The following is a 24246-nucleotide window of genomic DNA, read 5'->3' as shown; positions in this document are numbered from 1 at the left end:
AATAGTACCCACCATAGTGGCAGATACTTTCACATACTTTCTCTCAATTAATCTGCAGAGTAGCACTTTGTGAAGGGTATTGTTATTTCTGCTTTATGGACAATGAAATGAGTCTCAAAAAGTAACTGATCATATTATGGTTAGAATATCTTAAATTCCTCCGAAACTATAAGAACTCAAATAAAAGCAATGTTTTATTTGAAATGTTGTAAATATTAATTGACAATAAAAAGTTTTCTAATGTCTATTGAACGTATCAATACTAATATGAAATGGCTCCTAAAGTTATTAGATGTCAGAACTTAGTGACATGGTTTACAGTATATAAAAACACTTCAATATAGAAATAATAATTACTGAAATAGAGAAAAATATTTTTTCATTTCTTAATGAACAGCCATAAAGGTATTAGAAATTCTTAACGTATCACCAGATTTGAGAGTTGCTGGACAACACTAAGATTCCTTTTCTATTTAAAAGAAAATAGACATTTTTGTAGCACCTATATGACTGTGGTATGACTGTGCCTCATCTGACTCCCAACCAACTCTTCAGCTATCTTATCTGACTCTCCATGCCCCGTCACTCTGTTCTTCCTTCAGCCACTCCTACAAGGCAAGTCATGAACTTCCTTAGCTGGGGACCTTCGCACAAGCTCTTTCTTCTGATAATGACTGACTCTTCCTTGCCCCCAGACTCAGGTTAAACGTCACCCCTCAAAAAGGCCATTCTTAACACTGTTAATGGTAGTGCCTCTTACTCTTTTACATAACACCTTATTTTCTTCTCCCTCTTCCCCTTTAACAGTTGTCATAGCATTGAATTATATGACAGTGTTACATCCTGAGGTATAAATTTGTATTCTTTATGTATTTCCCCTCCCTCATTGCTTCCTTCAGCCCACACCTGGAACAATAACAACAACAAAAAAAGGCTCAAAATTAGTTGAAAGCCTTTAGCTGTAAGGTAGAAAGAAATGTTTTCATATTTTCACCATCCAAAGACTAGACAGGGTTGGGCCTGGGGGAAGGAAGAAGATGAGGCTGAGGGGCTTCATTGACTATGAAGATAAAAGTACCCAAAGTTGGAGGGAAGAAGGAACTTGCATTATCAGAACCTGGAGTAGGTGGAAATACTCAGCACATGCTATCCTTACAGTGGAAAACCATGTGCCCAGAAACTGTGGACAACTGGTCCCCCTGGACACTTGTACGCCCTCTGGATTTAGGATATAAACACATTGTAGAAGGCTGGGTTATGGCCCTCAAAGACATCAAACTTATTCCGTGGAACCGTAATTATTGCCTTATATAGAAAAAGAGTCTTTGTGGATGTGATTAAGTTAAGGCTTTTGAGGATATTATTCTGCATTATCTTGGTGGGCCCTAAATGCAATCACAAGGGTGCCCACAAGAGGGAAGATGAGGAACGTTTCACACAGAAGAGAAGGTAATGTTCCCGTGGAAGCAGAGATATGAGTGAGGCAGCCACAAGTCAAGGAGCACAGGCAGCCACTAGTGGCTGGAAGGAGCAAGAAAGGGAGTCCCCTCGGGAGCCTTTGGAGGGAGCAGAGTCCCGCTCACCTTGGGTTTGGGTCACTCTGATTTCTGACATCTGGCCTCCGGAGCTGAGAGAGAACATTTGTTTTTTATTGTTTAAGCCCAGTTTGTGGTAATTTGTCACAACAGCCATAAGAAACTTAATACACATGAGGAGTAAAAATCCCATTACTTTGACCAATGTAGAACTGAACTGAATCACTGGGGGGGATTTCCTTTAGGGTGGGACACAGGCTGGGTATTTCACCAGTTACATATACACTTACATGCATATACTTATTATTACCATCATCATTTTCTTACCTTCTACCAGGCAAAAAGTTCCAAGAGGGTTGTAACCTTTTCTTTTTGTTCACCATCTATACCCAGGGCTTAGCTCAGCAGCTATCACATAATAATTGCTCTACAAATAATTGTTGAATGAACAAAAAACATTGTGAAAATAGCACAAAATGAGGAAAACACAAACAACAAATGGTAAGAAAATGATGGTAATAACTGTGAAAAAGACTGCACCAGCAACTAAATTGAGTAATCAAATATCTACTCTCAGCAACCTAAATGGAGATTTAGGCCAGTCTGACCCCATGTGCGGGAATGCTCTCTAGCATCTAGAGATTTGTCCTTTTACACTGGCTAGATGTGAGTGTGTTCTTACACTGATACATTTTCAATCAATTTTATCAACACAATCTCAGGGTATTGCTCAAAGCTCAAGTTGGTCTAACAGTGTCTGAGAGCTAATCTGAGAAGTAATATACCTGGTGCTCATTCCTGCTGCTGAAATCACAGGGTGAGAATGTAGCACTTTTGGCTGGTGAGCTCTTGTTACTTGTTCTTTTAGGATAGCACAATCTCTCCCTGTTCCACTTTTTAAATGAAAAGGACTCTTGTCATGAGCCAACCCAGAATGAAGGGGACTCAATACCACCTGCTTAGTGTTGCGAAATATACTGGATTACGCTGCCTTGTTTGTGCCATTCCAAAGGTGAATGAAATAAAACAACCTAATTGTATTTGTCTTGGCTCCTTCACAATTGTGAATGGAGTATCACATGATGCCATTCAATGAACAAAAATGTTCAACATTTACCTGAAATTCGAGTCTTCACTTCTATTTAATTATAACCCCCAAATCTCCCACTCAGATGCCAAAAAAAAAGGTAAAGAATCTGGAAATGACTCCTAGGCAGAGAGAGAATGTGAGGAGAATTGCGCTACTTGAGGCCTTAGCCTAGAACTGAGGTGGGTGTGCTTAACCCAGGTCTCTGGGGCAGCCCAGGGCTGAGGCTCTGCCTTCCCCCTCTTTATGCCTGCCTGTGCTCCCCTCTAAGTCAAGTAGACCTGGAGAGTGAGTGTGTATCAGGGCTACCTGGCTGTTCAGGCCACACCCTCGTTCCTGGCACAAAGTGGAGTGATGAGTTAGGCAGGTATGGAACAATTCAATCGTCATGCCCTCTCCTTATTCTGAGCCATTTGGATTTGAGTAATCTCCTTTTCTCAAGATGTGACTATTTTTAAGACTATTTCTCAACTTTTTAAAGGTCATAGCCTCTTATGAGAATTTGCGAAAAACAACAGACCCTCTCCCCATCAAAATTCTCTTATGCAATCCCATAGAGATGAAGACACCCTGATCTTTTCTATACCATATATGAAAATACTAATTTAGCAATGACTAAGATACTTATTTACCCTTCAATTATTATGAATAAGGCCAGACTGCCTGGGTTAGAATTTCCAGCTGTCATTCAGAAGCTGTGTGACCTAGGACAAGTTACTTGGTCTCTCTCTTCCTCGGTTTCCTCATCTGTTAAATGAGAGAGCCAATAATAGCACCTACCACAAAAGATCACTATGGGGGAATCATAAATTCATTATGTAAAGTGCTTACAGTGGTACCTTGAGTTTTTAAAAAAAATGCATATGGCGCTTCCACTACATTCAGGGACTGTTCTAAGACTAAAGACAAGGCAATGAACAAAAAAATTACTGCAGGCATTTTAAAATGGAGCTTACATTTTCACAGAAATCTTACAGTATTTCAGAGCAATTTAAAAAACATGATTTGTGTTTTTCTCTTTGTTTAGATAAAAGAGAAATAAGACTTTTTCACACACATTTCCTCTTGATGTGCTGTAGCTTCATAGCACTCAAATCCAGAGTTCTAAGTTTTTTTTTTTTTCCCATCCTCATTCCACACCTGACAGTCTTCCTGCATAAATAATTTGAGCTGTGAGTACTCACTCTTAACTTGGCATAGATATTTATAAAATGGAAAAAGGCCAGATTCCAGGAAAACAATTTATTCTGTTCCATCCCTAAATTTTTGCTCATTCATCTGTTATGCTTAAAAATCAATTAGCAACTGTGCATACACTGTATCGATGGCTTTATTTAGGATTAACTACAGAGCTGGGTGAATTTAACTGCAATTTTCCTACCAATGATGCTTGGATTTCAGATGCTAATGAAGGCCTCCTTTCTCTATGACATATTTTTAAAGTTCTTGTGATTTTATTTTATCTTTTGGTCCTCTGTTTCCTGCTTCCCACCTGCCCTTTTTCCCTCAGTGCCAGTACGATATCATATGCAGGTTGATTCTTTTAGGCTTTCTCCCTTTAGAGTACTAAGTAAATAAAAAATATAATAGGTATTATACTGTAGTATATTTATACCCTTTCTATTTTCTGTTTAGGAAAAATGTCTCAGTTGTGTGCATAGAAACTAGGTGGAGCCTGCTTACCTGTATAAGGAGATGTGGGAATGTGTGCGTATGTGTAGGAATATATGGCAGTATCGACAAAATCTCATCTGAAGACACAGAATCAGAGTCACAGGGTTAGAATGGACTTTGGGCCAACTGTTCTAGCTCTACACAGTGCATAAATTTTGAAATATTCTTGCCAGTGGTCTTCTAATCTCTGAATAAAACATCAAATGAAGGACACATACTATTTCATGATTCAGTCTTTCCATATTTATAGAGCTCTAAGTGTCTAAAAGCTCTGTTCTAATAAGCTGAAATCTGCCTTCCTTGTGACTTACCCACTGGTCTTGGCTCTGCCATCTGGTGCCTCACACGGTGGAGTAAGACTGAAGACAGCCATCATTCCCTTAATGTTTTCTTCTCTATCCTAAACAGCTCATGTCCTTCTTTAACATGTTCATCATATTCAGGACTGCCCATTTCTGAACTAGCTTACTGTTCTTCATAAGGAAGGAACCAGGATTGGGTAGCACAATGAGCTATGAGCTGAACAGCATGTTCAAGAGCTGGACTAATATCTCATATCTGTGCACAATATTTGTAGTCATGGCCCCTACAATCACATTAACATGTTTTTGTTTTCCCCAACTTGCCTTATATTTTTCTTAAAATCAATGAAAATCCCCCAGGCATTTTGTCTTTTTTCCAGGTTATGATGTTTAGCCATTTCTCCTTAATTCTGCACATAGGTAGCTAGTTTTCTGGGAGTAGGAGCAGGACTTCATGTAGATTCTTAATCAATTAGGCCTACTGTGCCATGCTATTGAGATTTTTTTATATCTGGACTCTATCACTAAATGTATTTACTGGCTCCACCTCAGCTGTTGCCTTTATAAAAAATCCTTTAGTCTTTTCTCAAAATTGTTGATGAAATACTTGGGCATAAAAGGGTGAACAGGAGATCATTAAGTAGCTATAAATTCTATCTGAAACATTTTCACTTCCTGTTAATGTTAAATTTTTATTGAGAATTCAGCTCTAAGTTTTTACTGAGAGTTGACTTTAGCAGCAGCCATACACAAAAGGCCTCTGCATTTTCTATAAAAATGCATTAGATGATTCAATGTCTCATTAGTAAAAGTCTCATAGGAAATTTCGTTTGGAGCTCAGGGATAGTAAAAAAAAAATTCTCCTAATGAAAGCTGAGCTAGTATGAGTTTCCTTCTTTTTGACTTCTAAGATGCTTTATCTTTTCAGATGTTTAAAGATCTATGGAATAATTTCTTTACTTTCTAAGTAGGGCGTTAGGAAACTTCCCCTAGGGTCTTGAAGCGGTTAAGGTTTGCGTCAGCCCTACAAATCATGCTGTTCCAGAATATACTCTCAGTTTAGAATGGCATGTTCTGAAAATCTTCCATATTAATTTCCCCAAATGGTTCTTTATTTTAAGTGTAAATAGTAATAATTTGACCATTTGCTGATATTTTCTCTCTTTTTCTTCTTTGGCCCTTTCAATACAGAGTAAATTTTTTCATTAAATATTTCTGTTTGACTGGAATTATTCATATTAAAAAGACTCCTGGATTGGTGTTATTGGCAAAAATATGGCAGAAGTGCATTCTCATTGGTGAAATTAGTGACTCATTATCAAGCATGCTAAATGGAACTTTGCCTTGGATTAGCCACTCTGTGTGACTATGGGAAGCCCACTGGGCCGTGCAGGTTTGCATTGACAGAAGGAAAACTACTCTTGATGAACATCTGATAAAAATTAGACACTGTTAAAATGTAGATAACTTACTTTTAAATATTTTAAAATAGATCATTTATAATATATGGCTTGATTATATGGAAGTGCAATATCTTAAACTCTAAATTTAGAAGCTTTTTTTTAACCAATCCAAGGTGGTCAGAAAGCATTCTATCAGAAAGGCAACACTTTAGAGGTTGGCTACTATAAAAGCATTTGTTTTACCTATTTCAATGAACAGATAATGTTTTGCTTATTAGCAAAAATATGGCAGAAGTGCATTCTCTCATTGGCAAAATTAGTGGCATACACCTTCCTACGATTTCACCAAACTTACGGAAGAGGTTGCATGAATCTATTAGGCTTTTTTTGCTAATAAATGTTTGCTAAAATATGCCTGTAAGTTTAGCAGAAGTTGGTTTAAGGCTTACTTTTAACATAATTAGCATTAGGATGATAATAGGAGGATTGCTAACGTGCTTCAACCTGCGTTAGTAACCACCTTTATCTATCAAAGATGTGTGTGACTAAATGATCACTGGACATCTCTCAACGGACATTTTGTCTTATTTTAATCTTCATCAGCACCCTTCAAGTCACTACTCCCCTTATCCATATTAGGAAATTCAAGTATAGGGGACATTAATTTAATCATATAGATTTTAGGTGGTAGAGTCTTATGTGTCTGATTTCATTTCTCCAATCCCCTCACCCACCACCACCATTTAAAGCCTCCCACCTGGTCATTGCCAGAAATGGATGAATAATTATTAAAAGCCTACAGATGTGTTTACTGCAATTGTATGGGTTAAATAAAGACTTTTTAGCTCACCTTGACTGATAGTTAGAAGTGAACTACCTATTAAAGTGATTTCATATGTATTTATTATTGCTTTATATAATTACAGTTACTACTAATATATTTTTGGTCCCTTTTTGTACTTTTCATGTTTTAAAATCTATACTTTCTTTTTATCTACCCAATATATTCAGAGAAATTATAAATTCATACACTGAGGCACGGATTAATTACTTTGTGACATAACTACATGACCAAGCTCTCGAGTAGTCTACTAGATTTTGACTCTAAAATTATCAGTTGAAACAAGCTTTGAAAAAGTCACAGTTATCTACAGGTCAATAAAAAGCTCATCTCAAAGCATTGTTACATAGAGAAAAGTAAATGAAATGGTAATTTTAGAATTCAAATGCTGAAATGACATAAAATATTCATGGGTTGATGATTTTGAAGCACATCAGAGACCAGCAGAGTTGAATGGTTTTGGGTTCTATAAAACTACTAGTCAGGCTAAAAATAAAAAAGAAATAAAACATAAGATAAGTACAGAAAAATTTTCTCCATAGTTACCAATAAAATATTACATTTTAAAATGAATTTTATTTTTGGTAGTCTAAGCAGAAATCATCTGTCCACAAAAAAGCACACAAATCTATTTTATTTATTAAAATCTTAAATTCTTAAGAAAAAGATCTTAGATTAATAGAAAGGTAACCATTGACATGTTCCTATTTATACTTCTGAAATGTGTACTTTTAGGTTATTTGTTTTTGATGTAGGTAGAAGTTATGGGGATAAAATTATTCATTTTAGAGTAAGCTATTTCTTTGGCAACTCATTATTACATGTGGAAGTAATGGCATCCAAAGAATATGAGGTTATGGAAAAAATGTATGTTCCTGCTTTTACTTTAAAATGTTACTTACTTTAGTTTATTCCAACTTCATGTGAGAATAAATAAATAAATATATGAAATAATAGATAATATAATCAAACATTCGGAAGCTGACGTATTTTTATTATACTATTGCTGCACACTTGGCTTAAAGAATTACCTGTGCATTGCCATTTTCCATATATATTATTACGTATATGAAAATTATCCTTCCTCTTTAATTAAAATAAAATATATAGGGTGAAGAGTTTTATCTTTATTTTTTAAATGTATTTGTTTATAGTAAATTGAATAAAGAGTGCCTAGAAATTATTATGTTCTTCTAACCATTAATTCAATTAAAGTAAATATGGGAGAAATTCTACCAGTTGGGATGATCACATCTGGACAAGATGAAATGAGACATAAAAACTGTAAAATTACTGTTTTTGCTAGTTTAATATCCATCAACGCTTAGAAAGCTGATTGGACACAAAATTATGATTTGTTCCAGGGTATCAACACTAACTTCAGTAACAGCAGGGGCAGGGGGTAAGGGGAGAGAGAATGTGCTTAAGGAGAAAACTTCTGGTTATGTTATGAACATACCACTCCATTCACTGATAGCAGCTGGTCTCCTCTTTTGAGGCCTCCGTGTCTTTCAGCCACCCCTCCAGGAATGATGCGAGAGATATAAATGGGAGAATTTTGCTCCTTTCCTCCCATCACGTTAAAACCAAGGCCTTCATCAGTCTTTGGCAGTTCGACTACCCGAGGGTGGGAGTGGCCTTCACTAGCAGCAAAAGCTGCAACTGTTGCCTGAAAGACAAGATGGTAATTTGGTAGTAGAAGGAGGGAAGGAAGGCTAATCCTATGCTTTGCAGTGGGGAGGTCAGGCAACTCCTCATATTTTCATAGCATTTTTCCTGTGAAGGAAAGAGCACAAAATGGAGGGGTGTTCTTCATATAGATGTCATTTATGATTCCTTTCCCTTGGTAAAGCCAAGTTCAGCTATTTCCAGCTTTCTAGACATTATCCATAATGATAATAATTTCCCTTCTACAGAAATATCTTTCCCAATTACCTCATATGAAATTCCTCCTATTCTTGCACTCAAAATAGGATTGGTCCATATGCTACCTACGTATGGCACATATACTATAATTGTTATGTATGTATGGTGACTATGGGCACTGAAGGGCAGAGTTTGTGGCTTACACTTCTTTGTATGGCACACAGTCTAAGCTGGTGCTTGCATACAAATCTTCATAAATATTTGTTCAATACACTGAGGAGCACTTATATGTATAAAGCTGGTAAATATATCTATAATTTTGCCTTAGCAAATTTGGTGTTTTTGTGTTTTTTGGGGGGATATCTAAAAAAAATAAAAGCTATAATGAAATAATAGATTCAAACAGATTATTATTTCACATCAATATTTCATACTAGAGGCTCGGTGAAAGAAATTCGTGCACTCGGGGGAGGGGGTCCCCTCAGCACAGTCTATGCCCTCTAGCAGTTCAGGAGCCCTCAGGGGATGTCCAATTGATGGCTTAGGCCTGCTCCCTGGAGCAGGCCTAAGCCATCAGTCGGACATCCTTAGCACTGCTACGGAGGTGAAAGAGGCTCCCACCACCATCACTGCACTCACCAGCCTTGAGCCTGGCTTCTCACTGAGTGGCACTCTCCCTGTAGGAGTCCACTGACCACCAGGGGGAAGTTCTTGCATTGAGCATCTGCCCCCTGGTGGTCAGTGTACATCATAGTGACTGGTCGTTCTGCCATTCGGTCGATTTGCATATTAGCCTTTTATTATATAGGATTATTTTTAGAGGTCTTCTTCTCTGGCACAGAGGTCTTCTTTCCCCCTGACATTTTACATTAATATTTCAACTACTGTAGCAATGTAGCCACAATGAAAATTCTATGGCAGTGGTCGGCAAACTGTGGCCCCTTGAGTGTGGCTCTTCCACAAAATACCACGTGCGGGCGTGCATGTACAATGCGACTGAAACTTCGTGGCCACACTCAAGTGGCCAAAGAGCCGCATGTGGCTCGTGAACCACAGTTTGCTGACCACTGGTCTATGGTTTTATACCTAGCTGTAAAAATATCGTATAATATGGATATTATTGTATTTTAAAATTCATTACTATTAATTTTTAAAAATAAGTTGAAGGAAACAACTTACCATTAGTCCTGACACCTCATTGAAATAAAATTAAAGCAATGATGTAGTTTCTATCAAGAAAATATTCTCTGCCTGCTTATTTTCCACCTCCATTAACCTTTCTTAAGCACAGTTGATTCAATGCCTACTATAAAGTGATTCACTCAACACTATAAAAATATTGATTTGCAACTACTGTACATTCTTTTCCACACACAGCATTATCACATCAATTCAGCATTATGCTACTGTCTGCATTTAGTGAAAGATAGTGAATGATATGGAAATAATGGCTTGTTTTCAGCTCCATGCATTTGCTCATGCAAACCTTGTCGTCATGCATAGATTTAATGGCTGACATGGATGCAATGCAGACAGCCCAGAAACAACCAGAAAATATTGTGCTATTGCAACATTATGCTGCTATCCTGCTGTTCTACATGAATAAGAAATGAGAATGGTAAAACACTACATAATTCACTTTCCTCTTAATTAAACCATGGAGGGATCATTTTTTCTGTGTGTGTTCCACTTCAGTACAAGCAAAGCATGATGTAATGATAACAGTATCCTCTTTTGGTTTGGGTCAAAAATAAACAAACACACTGACAAATCTATAGTGTTCAGTTATAGGAGGAAAATCAAACAAGAGATGATGTAACACAAAAAAAAATTTAAATGAAAACTTCTAATTGTTTTCACCAGTTCTTACTTCTTATACACTATTAAAAACAGAAAAGCTTTTAAAAAGCAAGTGTGTATGTATTATAATATTTCTGTATTTGTAAAATAAGAACTGCATTAGAGATTTTAGTTTTTAACTATCATTTCCTAATGGTCTATTTTCCAGATAATTTCCTGATCCTATTGCTGGAACATTTCCATTAGTAGGGCCTCTGTAGTATCTGGATTTAAGTTTTTACAGAGCAAATGTGATCATTACCACAAAAGGTGACAGGTCTTCCCTTTAGGTCAGCATCACATTCTTTCAGCTACCCACTGCCCAGCTGAATACATGGACGGATCCTACATTGTTGGGTATCAGGCGAGTTCTCTCAATGATTAACTTAAGTCAGACCTTTAGACATGTTCAAATAAATCTTCTTGCACTGAATAGGGAACAGGTTTTTTTGGATTAGAGGAATCTGTTAGAAAACCAAGTAGTATTTCATACAATGAGTGAGTAGATTTGCTTGTGCCAAATGGACATTTAGTGAGTTTAATGAAATCATTCTCCTTTCTTAAGCTACAGAAGCAGCAGAAACGTTCAATTTTCCATTAGGATTTTTACCTGGGAAGTAGTACTGGTTCTAGACTCTGGGCTGCCACTGATGTCTAAATTCTCTTACAGTGTACACACGAGAATACCTGAAACACACACGCGCACAATCAATTACTAGATCACTGTGGTTAAGTATATTTTTAAAGTTACTCAAGCCTTACCTTTGCTGTGGCCCTGGCACGGAATTCGGGACAGCCATTAACAGTTATCGTTTCATGCATATATTGATACACCTAAAATGTTCACATAAAAAAGGAATGTGTAAGAACATTAAGAATATTAATTCTTTCATTGCAGACAATATGATACATTTTCATTGCAATACAAAAGTTCCCTATCACAAAGTGAAATAGATCTGAATCAATTATCCTGATGCCTTGGGCCAAAAATCCTTCTTATTTTTTTTTTTTTTTGGGGGGGGGGGAGGGGCTAAGGGGTAAAGAATGGAGTTTGGGGCAGACAAGGCAATCACTTTTATTCATAGGTTTTAAATTTGGCTGACCATGTTTATCAAATATAGAAACGCATATTTATTTTTCTTCTATATATTATAAAGATTACTTTGTTGGTAAAGATATTTTACCATTATATATAGCTCTATCTGTAAAATATGTGATAAAAATATACTTCTTGAATTTATGTAACACTTTCAAAATAGTTTTCCAAATCAATATTCACAAAACCAGGATAACTATCTTTTCTTTGCATGTTGGTAGGTATGTTACTGTTCTTGACACACTCAGAATTCATAGACAAAAAAGTATTCAGAACAAAGACAAGTAAAGTAAGAGGTCCTTAAAACTAGTAACACAGAGCAACATACCAACTATGGGCTCAAGTTACCATTCATTTTTAGATGAAATAGTAAGAATGGGGGTAGAATCTGGATGCAGAATGATGTTGAAGAAAGCATAAAGGTTATGCTGACTAATCAATATATGTTTAAGCCTTACATTAATATAATTAGGGTAATGATTATTATTATTATTTAATGTTTTCTACATTATTTGGCCCTGATCTTTTGGGAAGAAATCTCCTAGGACATGAAGTTCATCCACACTTCGTAAGAAGAATTGATTGGCTGGCTGGTGTGGCTCAGTGGTTGAGCATGGACCCATGAACCAAGAGGTCACTGGTTCAATTCCTGGTCAGGCCACATGTCTGGGTTGCAGGCTCAGTCCCCAGTATGGGGCATGCAGGGGGCAGCAGATTAACAGTTCTCTTTCATCATTGATGCTTCTATCTCTCTCTCTCTCCCTCTCCCTTCTCTGAAATAAAAATATATTAAAGAAATAAAATAAATAAATAAAAGTTGCTGTGTGAGGAAGACACTAGGTAAGCCCTCCGAACCCAACCGGCTCTGCTAAGCATTGCCTGGCTCTATGACCCAGTTCTGTCCAATGAGAATTCAATTGAAAGTAGCAGAGAGACTTCTGGGAAAGTTTTGCTCTCTTGGTACAAGTTCTGTCCTTTTCCCTTCTCTACTTCCTGTCCTAAGTGTAAATATAATGAATCCTGGCAAGCAGCTGCATTTCTCTCAACTTGCAACAACAACAACAAAATAATCCTATATGTTTAAGCCACTAAAGTTTGACTTTTTGCTACTTTCAGCCAAGAGAATTCCTGATTGTTATAGTATTCAAATAAATCGTATATAGAAGCATGCTGTCTTTAAAGTTGGTTATCTTCTATCCCCATAAGGTTCCAAAATATTATAATTTGCTCATTAGGAATTGGTGCGAATTGTTAACCTGAGAGCTTAGAAACTGAAAAAGGATAGACTAAAATTGTAGTTTAATAAAAGGGTGGTAGAGACTAACTCTTTGAAAAACACTGTTAAGAAAATAAAAAGACAAATTGACTGGGAGAAAATAATTGCAAAACACATAGCTGATAAAGGTCTCATATCCAGAACACATAAATAACTCTCCAAAGTCAATAATAAGAAAACAACCTGATTAAAAATTGGGTAATGTGTTTGAACAGGCATGTCATCAAGGAAGATATATGGTTGGCTAATATGAAAAGATACTCAACATAGTCACTAGGGAAAAATTGAAATTAAAACCATAATTAGGTACATCTACACACTTATTAGAATGTCTAGTTTTTTTAAAAATACTGACAATACTTAAGTACAAGAATGTTGAACAACTAGAACTCTCAAATATTGCTGGTCGAATGGAAAATGGCACAGCTACTTGAAAAAACAAGATAACAGGTTTCTACAAAGTTAAATCTGCACTTACTATAGGATTCAGTTGTCTACTTCTAGTTACTTATCCAAGATAAAAATAAATGTATGTTTATTAGCCATGGTCATGTCATTAGAGTGTCAAGAGCATGTACCCGGGTTGTAAGTTCCAACCTTGGCCCTGGTTGGGGTACATGCAGGAGGCAACCAATTGATGGGTGTCTCTCACATCATGTTTTTTTCTCTCTCTCCTCTGTCTCTATTCCCCTCCTTCCTTCTTGTCCACTCTCTCTGAATAGCAATGGAAAAAAAATATCCTCAGGCGGTAATTAACAAAAAAATAAAAGTGTATGTTCATTAAAAAATGAGATGTAAACACTTGTAATAGCTTTATTTATCATTGCCACAAACTGGAAACAACTCAGATAGCTTTCAACTGTGAATGAATGATCAAATGCAAGTATATCAATTAATATAATGGAATAATAAAGCTAGGCAATAAAAAGGAACAGACTATCATATATGCAGCAGTAAGGATAAATCTCAAATGTATGTTGCTAAGTGAAAAAAAAAAAACACGTACTCTATGATGATTTTACTTTTACGATACTCTGGAAAAAAAGAAAATAATAGGGGAAAAAACAGATCCAAATTTGCTAGAAGCTGGGAGTGGAGATGAGTTGACTATCAGGAATGGGGGAATTTGGAGGGGGGCATTGGAACTGTTCTATATCATGACTGGAGGCCCAGTGCACGAATTCGTGCACCAGTGGGGTCCCTTGGCCTGGCTTGCGGGATCAGGCCAGAGCCAGCTCTCCAACATCCCCTGAGGGGTCCTGGATTGCCATAGGGTGCAGGCCAGGCCAAGGGACCCCACTGGTGCATGGTCAGAGCCGGGGGAGGGACACAGGAGGTTGGCCAGCCAGGGAGGGACCGCAGGAAGGCTCCAGGGTGTGTTTGGCCCATCTTGCTCAGTGCCGATCTGCCGGACCCCAGCGGCAAGCTAACCTACGATGGAAGCATATGCCCCCTGGTGGTCAGTGCACATCATAGCTACTGGTCAACCAGTTGACTGTCTGCCCCCTGGTGGTCAGTGCACATCATAGTGAGCGTTTGAATGGCCTTAGCATATTACCCTTTGATTGGTTGAACAGACAACCATACACAGCATATTAGGCTTTGATTATATAGGATAACGGTGTATGGGCAAATAATTTTTGATAAAAGAGCCAAAAAGATAAAATGAAGAAAAGAAAGCCACTTCATTAAATGGTGCTGGGAAAATTGGAATGGAAATAGACTATTGTTTGTCCCCATGTACAAAAATTAATTCAAAATAGCCGAAACCGGTTTGGCTCAGTGGATGGAGCGTCGGCCTGCGGACTGAGAGGTCCCGGGTTCGATTCTGGTCAAGGGCATGTACCTGGGTTGCGGGCACAGGATGTGCAGGAGGCAGCTGATCGATGTTTCTCTCTCATCGATGTTTCTAACTCTCTCTATCTCTCTCCCTTCCTCTCTGTGAAAAATCAAGAAAATATATTTTTAAAAAAATTAATTCAAAATAGATCAAATGCTGAGATATAAGATCTGAAACAGTAAATTGCATGAAAGAAAACATAGATAATAAACTTATGGATCTTGTGGAGAACATTCTTATGAATTTAACCCCAAAGGCAAGGGAAGTGAAGACAAAAATAAATGAATGGAATTATATCAAACTAAAAGGCTTTTGCACAGCAAAAGGAAACAACAACACAAAATGTCAACCAACTGAATGGGAGATGATATTTGCAAACAACAGCTTCAACAAGGGGATAATATCCAAAATATACAAAGAACTCATACAACTCAACAACAAACAAACAATGCAATGAAAATGGGCAGAGGACCTGAACAAACATTTCTCTCAAGAAGATATATGAAAAGATACTCAAATTCTCTAACTACTGGAGAAATGCATATCAAAACTACAATGAGATACCACCTCACACCTGTTAGAATGGCTATTATCAACAAGACAAGTAATGACAAGTGTTGGAGAGGTTGTGGAGAAAAAGGAGCCCTCATTCACTTCTGATAGGAATGTAAACTGGAAGACCACTATAGAAAACAGTATGAAGGTTTCTCAAAAAATTAAGAATAGAGTTTCATATGACCCAGCACCCCCTATTCTGGATATATATAACCCCCAGATATGAAAACATTTATTTGTAAAGACTTACCAACCCCTATGTTCATTGCAGCACTACTCATGGTGGTTAAGACATGAAAAACAATGGGTGTCCTTTGATACATTATAAAAAATTTAAATTATTTATTGTTCAAAGTATTACATATGTCTCCTTTTTCCCCCATTGACCTCTCCCTGGCTGTTCCCACCCCCCACCACATGCCCTCACCCCCCTACTGTCTGTGTCTATGGGTTATTGTTATATGCATGCATACAAGTCCTTTGGTTGATCTCTTACCCCCTCCCCCCTGTCCCTTCCCTCTGAAGTTTGAAGGTCTGTTTATGCTTCTATGTCTCTGGATCTATTTTTGTTTATGTTGTTCATTGTAGTCCACTAATGAGTGAGATCATGTGATATTTATCTTTGTCCAACTGGCTTATTTCACTTAGAATAATGCTTTCCAGGTCCATCCATGCTGTTGCAAATGGTAAGAGTTCCTTCTTTTTTTACAGCAGCGTAGTATTCCATTGTGTAGATGTATCACAGTTTTCTAATCCACTCATCTGCTGATGGGCACTTAGGCTGTTTCCAAATCTTAGCTATTGTAAAATTGTGCTGCTATGAACATGGGGGTGCATATATCCTTTTTGATTTCTTTGGATATATTCCTAGAAGTGGGATTACTGGGTCAACTAGGAGTTCCATTTTTAATTTTTTGAGGAAATTCTATACTGTTTTGCACAGTGGCTGCACCAGTCTGCATTCCCACCAGCAGTACATGAGGGTTCCTTTTTCTCCACATCCTTGCCAGCACTTGTCATTTGTTGATTTGTTGATGATAGTCATTCTGACAGGTATGAGATGGTACCTCATTGTCATTTTGATTTACAGCTCTCAGATTATTAGTGATTTTGAGCATGTTTTCATATGTCTCTTGGCCTTCTGTATGTCCACTTTTAAAAAATGTCTATTTAGGTTCTTTGCCCATTTTTTGATTGGTTTGTTTATCTTCCTTTTGTTAAGTTCTATGAGTTCCCCGTAAATATTGGAGATTAAACCCTTATCAGAGATAAGATTGGCAAATATGTTCTCCCATGCAGTGGGCTTTCTTGTTGTTTTGTTGATGGTTTCTTTTGCTGTGCAGGAGCTTTTTATTTTGATGTAGTCCCATTTGTTTATTTTCTTCTTAGTTTTTATTGTCCTACGAGCTGTATCAGTAAAGATATTGCTATGACATATATCTTATATTTTGCTACCTGTGAATTCTTATAAGATTTTTATGGTTTCCCATCTTACGTTTAAGTCCTTTATCCACTTTGAGTTTATTTTTGTGTATGGTGTTCAGTTGGAGATCTAGTTTCATTTTTTTGCATGTAAATGTCTAATTTTCCCAACACCATTTATTGAAGAGACTGTCTTGACTCCATTGTATGCTCTTGCCTCCTTTGTCAAATATTAATTGAGCATAATTTCTTGGGTCTATTCCTGGGTTCTCTGTTCTGTTCCATTGGTATTTATGTCTGTTCTTGTGCCAGTACCAGGCTGTTTTGAGAACAGTGGCTTTGTAATATAGCTTTATATCTGGTATTGTGATCCCTCCTACTTTGTTCTTCTTTCTCAAGATTGCTGTGGCTACTCGGGGTCTTTTTTCACTCCAGATGAATTTTTGGAGAGTTTGTTTTGGAGAGGTCTGTGAAATATGCCATTGGTATTTTAATCGGGATTGCAGTGAATCTACAGATTGCTTTGGGTAGTATGAACATTTTAATGTTGTTGATTTTACCAACCCATGAACATGGTACATTCTTCCATTTGTTTATGTCTTCCTCTTTCTCTTTTTTCAACATCTTGTCATTTTCTGAGTATAGATCCTGTAGTTTTCTGAGTATAGGTCCTGTAGTTTTCTGAGTAACCTCCTTAGTTAAGTTTATTGCTAGGTATATTAATTATTTTCAATATATTTTATTGATTTTTTACAGAGAGGAAGGGAGAGTAATAGAGAGTTAGAAACATCAATCAGAGAGAAACATCAATCAGCTGCCTCCTGCACACCCCACACTGGGGATGTGCCCGCAACCAAGTACATGCCCTTGACCAGAATCGAACCCAGGACCTTTCAGTCCGCAGGCTGATGCTCTATCCACTGAGCCAAACCGGTTAGGCTCTCTTAATTTTTTTGTTGCAATGATAAGTGGCATTGTTTTTTTTAGTTTCTCTTTCTATGAGTTCATTACTGGTGTATAAAAAGACCATAGATTTCTGGGTGTTAATTTTGTATCTTGCTAGATTGAGAAATTCATTTATTAAGTTCAGTAGTTTTTTGATGGAGTCTTTAAGACTTTCTATGTACAATATCATGGACCTTCTTTTTTAAATATGTTTTTATTGATTTTAGAGAAGAAGGGAGGAGAAAAAGAGAAAGAGATAGAAACATCAATGATAATGAGAATCATTGATCTGCTGCCTTGGACATGCCCCCTACTGGGGATTGAGCCCACACCCTGGTATGTGCCCCTGACAGGAATCGAACCTGGGACCCTTCTGTCCAAAGGCCGAGGCTCTATACATTGAGCCAAACTGGCTAGGGTCATGTACTTTCTTAATAGCATTGAAAACTCAATCTACCTCTCACAGCCCACACATGTATTTCCAAGGTCAATTACATGAATCAGACTTCCTGATCTAATATGATAAATTCCATTTATGATTTGCTTTAAAGGATATTAAGTAAACTACAATAATAGAAAAGTTAAATTGAAAGGGCCTGTGATTTTTACCAGTCTTGTGTCTCAGAGTGAATTTATGTGAAAATGCTATGACTAGACTGAAGGAAAATATAGTCTCAAATTACAAGTGATCTTCAATGCTTAGATTTAGATCAATTGGAGCTAAAGAACATTTTGGACAAAATAATGCCTTTAAATATCTCCCCATCTGCCTAGCCAAGTTACAAAGGAACTGGGATTGTTTCTGAAATGCTGCTAATAGCTTAATTCTACTGAATAGGACACATGAAGAAAGTTATTTATTACTCTACCTCCTAAATGATGTAAGAGGGATCAGAGGACCTTTAAGGAAGGTCTTCTGGAATCACTTAACAAAGTGGATTAAATGCCCCCCTCCTGAATGACAGTAAATTTCACATTCTTTAATTTGTTTTTGGCTCTGTAGGAACTCATTAGAGAAGCATTAGGGCTATTGATATGTTACATAACACAGTCCTCAAAATTTCTATCAATTTTGAAATTTCCAGAAGTTATTTATATAACTTGTTTTAAATTAATTGAAATGACTATGCCTTGTACTTAATTTTCCAAAGGGAACAGAAAATACTTTGTTCAGTTTCATAATTTCACAACTAAATATTCTATTATATAAAAGCAGAATGATTTAGTTGCGGAGTTCTGAAACTGAAGAATGACTATCATTTTCAAAATGGTGCCATTAGCATTAAGTTCTCTATTTTTTTTTCTAATAACTGGCTTGCATTACCTAGTGGGTTAACACATTTAGCTTACATGAGGTAGTACAAACTAAGTATTTTGTGCAATCATTTAATAACTGCAAGGAAAAAGTGAGATTACAAATAACAGAGCATTCCCACAGGGTCCACATGGCAAGTGGCCAGGCCACCAGGGAGAAATCTCTTTCCTTATGGCTGACTAAAACCACCCCATTCCCTCAAGGCAGCTGTTCCCGTTCTGTCCTTGTTACACAACCAGAGTCCCCTGCTACAGGAGATGCCTGAGCACAGTTTTGGAAAAATGTCATTTCCCATTAGCATAGCACCACTCAAAGGAACTGGATCTGTATTTTCTTATTTTGAGTAAAACTCAAAGTTTGGGGCCTAATAAGACCCATTCTACTGATTGGATTAAGACAATGGGAAATCTCATGAAGGATCCCAATGTGCTAGAATATTGGCTCAGCAGGGTTGAGATGACCAGTGTAGTCAAAAGTTTTCAAGAGTTGTAAAGTCAGTTCTTGCTTCTTAAAATAAGTCTTTATCTGGAAAATAAATTAATCATTTTGGATCAATTAGGTGTATAATATCATTGTCATATTGGCCATATCAGCTAAACAATGAACATAGAAGAAAAAATTTAGCTCACACGTTAAGAATCAACCTCAATATTCCATTGATTGAATTAAAATTACTATAACTAACAATAAGGTTACCAGATGTAGCACTAGAAATACAGGATGCATAATTAAATTTGAATTTCAGACAAACAATGATAAATTTTTAGTTTAAGTATGTCCCATACAATATTTTGGACTTTATAAACAGATTATGTTTGAAGGGAAACTATTCTAGTTTGGTTGGCAAGAAAGGTTGGATACAATTCAGGGCAGAATAGTGAATTCAATTAAGGAGTAAATTGAACAAAACTTGGTGATGGTAAGCTTTGAGTGAGAACAGATAGGAAGAGTTGCAGTTTGGTCATGTGAGCAGAATAGGGGATACTAAGTTTGACTTAGCTAATGTTATTTGAGTTGTCTTGTGATCTCTAAAAGATGTTCAGTATTCAGCTAGATACATAGGTCTGAAGGTCAGAAGATATAGGCTGTAATATAAAATTTGTGAGCTACTATTTAGTTGGAAAATGAAGCCCTTGGTGTCTATGTTATCCTCCAGGAGAAATTTAGAGTGAGAAGTAGAGAGGTTTTTGATGGGCTCCAACATCTACTTAGGCAACTTATAAGCCAAGCCTTAGTCTTGTTTATCCTATAGAGGTAAGGCATAGTATTTTAAAATTAAATAACTCACATATACTCTTTTTTAAATGACATATATTCAGGAGAAAAGAAATATAAAGAAATAAATGTAAGTGATTTGACAGTAAAAGTAATTCATATATACATTACAGTAAATTTGTACAATATAGAACTACACAAGGAATAAATTTTAAAAATTATAAAATTCCATACCAGGATGCAGTCACTGTTAACATTTTGGGGGACATATTCCTAGGCTGTCTTACTTATTGACTGAAAAAATCAATATCAAGTTACTCATGATATACTTTTTATAATCTGATTTTCAGTTAAGTATTAGGTATAGTTTCCCTACATATTAAATACCTTTCTTCATTATTTTAATGGTGCCATCATATTTGATCTTATAAATGTACCATAATGTATTTATGAAAATATGATTGAAAAATGAGGGTGCTCATTGGGTTACTCAAATTTTTCACAACTCTGCAAATTAAATAATGACTACAAAATAAAATTTAGCAAATAGGTGAATTCAAAAATACAGAATTCATGAATAATGAGGATTGATTGTATAAGAATAATTCATTTAAGAAGCTACAAAAGAATATCAGAATGGGCTCCCCTTTCCTGGCTCATTATTATGAAAACACCAGACTATACACTTTATGGAGAGGAGTTTTCCATTTCATCTTTTCTCATGTGTTCTAGTAAATTGAACTTACGTTCAAGGCATCAGACTTGGCTCTGTATAATGAATTTCATATAGTGCATGCTATGACTATAAAACAATCACTAAGTTTGAATTAGGGATCAAAGATAACTCATAGCTTTTAAAATGCCCAGGTTTGATAGACAAAGAGAAGGAGAAATGAAAGGGGATTTAAAAACTGCTGGCATTAAGACAGACTTCTGTTAAGAGTTTTATTTCAAGTTCATTCATTCAAGGGCTAAGTGGACACTCAGAAATAATGACTTTGTTCTCCATTTTCTTAAAATTAAAAAGGTAATTGAAATAGAGCAAGTAAATAAACATAATTAAACATACTGGTTTATCAAGATAAAGCCTAAAAATGTTCAAAGGTTGGTCGTACAAAAGAGCAGTCAATGTATCTTCTCAAAGATAAGAGAGAGAACAAAATCACCTATCCATAACTGTACACAAACTTAAATAAACTGCTATAAGGACAGGTTTGTTGTTTTTGGGGTTTTTTTTTTTTTTTGCCTTGAATTATCCAGATTGTTTCCTTCTCTATTTTTGATGAGCTGTTTACTTACATGTCCTGACACCTATGATGGCACAGTCTCCCAAGTACGAGAGAACAGAGGCTTGTAATAACTCCCAGGAGGTAAATACGTTTTGAAAATGAGAATATTTTGATGTGGCCCACTTGATGTGGCATTTGACTTAGTCCTCTTAACACATATAAATACATTTAAGACACCGCTGCTTCACAACCAAGCAATGGGTACAGCAATCATGTCTTATCTTCGCCCCATTCCATACCCCATCTGGAGGTGTGGGTCACGCTCGCTGTGAAGCTCATGAATAAGGTTGTCATGCATGATGCTTAAGTATAGGGTATGTAAGGGGATGTAAACACAGCAAAGGAAATATAGTCAATAATATTGTGATAAATGTGTATGGTGCCAGGGGGTTACTGGAAATATCGGGGGGAAACACTTTATAAAATATATGATTGTCTAACCACTGTGCTGTATATCTGAAACCAATACAAAATAATATTGGAAGTTAAAACGAAAAGAATAGGTTAAGTGCTAATATATCTTCAAGACCCTTATTTCAATTCTTTTGGATAAATACCCAGAACTTTCCTCAAATTTTGGACACTCCATACTGCTTTCCATAGCAGCTGAATTCCCACCAACAGTGTGCAAGGGTTCCAATTTCTCCACATCATCGCTAACACTTGTCTTTTGTTTATGCTAAGTGAAATAATAAGCCAGTCACAGAGAGACAAATACTGCATGATTCCATCTATATGAATCACAAATATGGGTGAGTTCACAAATACAGAATCTATGAATAATGAGGATTGATTGTATAATGATAATTCATTTAAGAAGCTACAGAATAAGAATATCAGAGCAGGCTCCCCTTTCCTGACACTGTCCTGGCTCATTATTACAGAAACACTAGACTATGGAAAAGCGTTTTCCACCTCATCTTTTTTCATGTGTTCTGCTAAATAATTCAAACTAATAGAATCAAAGAGTGAAATGGTGGTTGCTTGGAGTTGGAGCAATGGGAAAATGGGCAATTACTAAACAAGGGCCATGGAGTTTCAACTAAGAAAGCTGAACAAGTCCCAGAGTTCTGCTGTACAGCACTGTACCTATATTCAACAACACTACATTGCATGCTTTAAAATTAAATCTCATGTTAAGTGTTCTTATTACAATATACTAAAGATCAGGGTAAGTACATCTCTTGTTCATGTCAATTGGAAATTCTTTTTCAAAAGCTAATTGATAAAAGGCTTGTTTTTGAAATACACTAAGCAAACATTCTCCTAAACCCCAAAATATATCTAGAGTTTAATTTTGCAAAAATCACAGCTGCATTTTTCCAAAGTTTCACATTAAAATGATTTGTTACATATGTCAATTATACCACAATTTTTTTTAAAAAAATTTATCAAATATTATTTACACAGATCTTTCATTATTTCCATGTATCTAAACCTCAAAAGACAACATTACACTCATAAGTTTAAGGGAATAATAGTTAGAGCAACTGTATTTATTTCTTTGTTGAAACCAATTCAGCTTCCCTAGACATAAGGTTCAAGATGACATAGCAAGTCAAATTCAAGAGTCACTTCAAAGGCTTGACCCCTCTATCTAATTGTAACCCCACTGCGCTGAAAATCCCAGCTCTACGTGGATCTACTTAAGATTTTGTTCGAGTTGGTTTTATATCAAAACCAGAAAAAAAAGAAGTCAAAGAAAATGGCCACTTTACTGCTGTAACAGAAAACAGCCAAAACTATGAGAAGAAAATAATGGACTGTTTACATTTGCCATCTAAGGATGAAAGCATCTGAATTTTTTTTCAGGAATGATTTTTTTTTTATTTGCCAGGAAACAGGCTTGTGTTTTCATTAGGGATATTGTTGGAAGATCCCTACAAAGAAAAACATCTGCATCATTATCACAACTGTCAGAAGAATCATCCGGCATGCAAAGCTGTAAATGCCACTTGTCAGAGGAGATGCTAACCATTAAAAAGCCCAGACCTGAAAATGAACTAAACTTCATTTAACTTTTGAAAGTGATATGCCAGATTTAATTATAGAATGTAAGAAGTAAGCTATCAAAAATGCAACACTTTTATATGAAAACATTTCACAAGACATTTTCTCTCTGGAAGAAAAAATAGGTCAGTTTTATCAACATGGAAGATAATGTGAACCTGAATGTATTATTAATCTGTCCTCAGGCATGACAAAAGTCTGCCTTTGTATTTCCATATCCTTCGAATGCAATCTCATAAGAACCTAAGTTTTGAAGGTGTGGGAGGGGAGCTTAGAAAGTTTTAATTAGGTTGAGGTGTTTCATTACTACCTACCATAGTCAGGTAAGTGCTCTCAATTCAGACTGATGCAAAGAATCTCTCAGCCAGTGATTATTCTATTCATTTTAGTCAGAGATAACTGTCAGCATAACTCATCATTAAAAAAACAACAGCAATAATTTTGCCAGGCTGGTGTGGCTCAGTGGCTGCGCATTGACCTATGAACCAGGAGGTTCAATTTCCAGTCAAGGCACATGCCCGGGTTGCCTGCTCGATCCCCAGTGTGGGTGTGCAGAAGGCAGCTGATCAATGATCCCTCTCATCATTGATGTTTCTCTCTCTCTCTCCCTCTCCTTTCCTCTCTGAAATCAAATTATATATATATTAAAATCTTCTGATTTCTTGCCTCTTTCTAAGTCAATAGTGTCCTCTTTGTATTCTTACTGCCTATGTAAATGCATATTTTTAGTCTTTTC

The 24246-nt window shown here is 36.4% G+C and overlaps 1 protein-coding gene across 2 annotated transcripts in view; it reads right to left on the bottom strand.

Annotated features, from left to right (window-relative positions):
- LIN7A (lin-7 homolog A, crumbs cell polarity complex component) overlaps positions 1-24246 on the bottom strand; it is a 143843-nt gene that overhangs the window by 33134 nt on the left and 86463 nt on the right. For both annotated transcript variants that reach the window (XM_036301729.1, XM_036301728.1), the window contains exons 3-4: positions 11310-11381; positions 8302-8511 (exon numbers count right to left, since the gene is read on the bottom strand). In XM_036301729.1, coding sequence (XP_036157622.1) covers positions 8302-8511; positions 11310-11369 — 270 coding nt within the window. In that variant the 5' untranslated portion in view covers positions 11370-11381. The remainder of the gene's footprint in view (positions 1-8301; positions 8512-11309; positions 11382-24246) is intronic.

Source organism: Myotis myotis, unplaced genomic scaffold (genome assembly GCF_014108235.1).
Source record: "Myotis myotis isolate mMyoMyo1 unplaced genomic scaffold, mMyoMyo1.p scaffold_m19_p_3, whole genome shotgun sequence".
NCBI classification, from domain to species: Eukaryota; Metazoa; Chordata; class Mammalia; order Chiroptera; family Vespertilionidae; genus Myotis; species Myotis myotis.
This window is presented reverse-complemented; position numbering and strand designations above follow the sequence as displayed.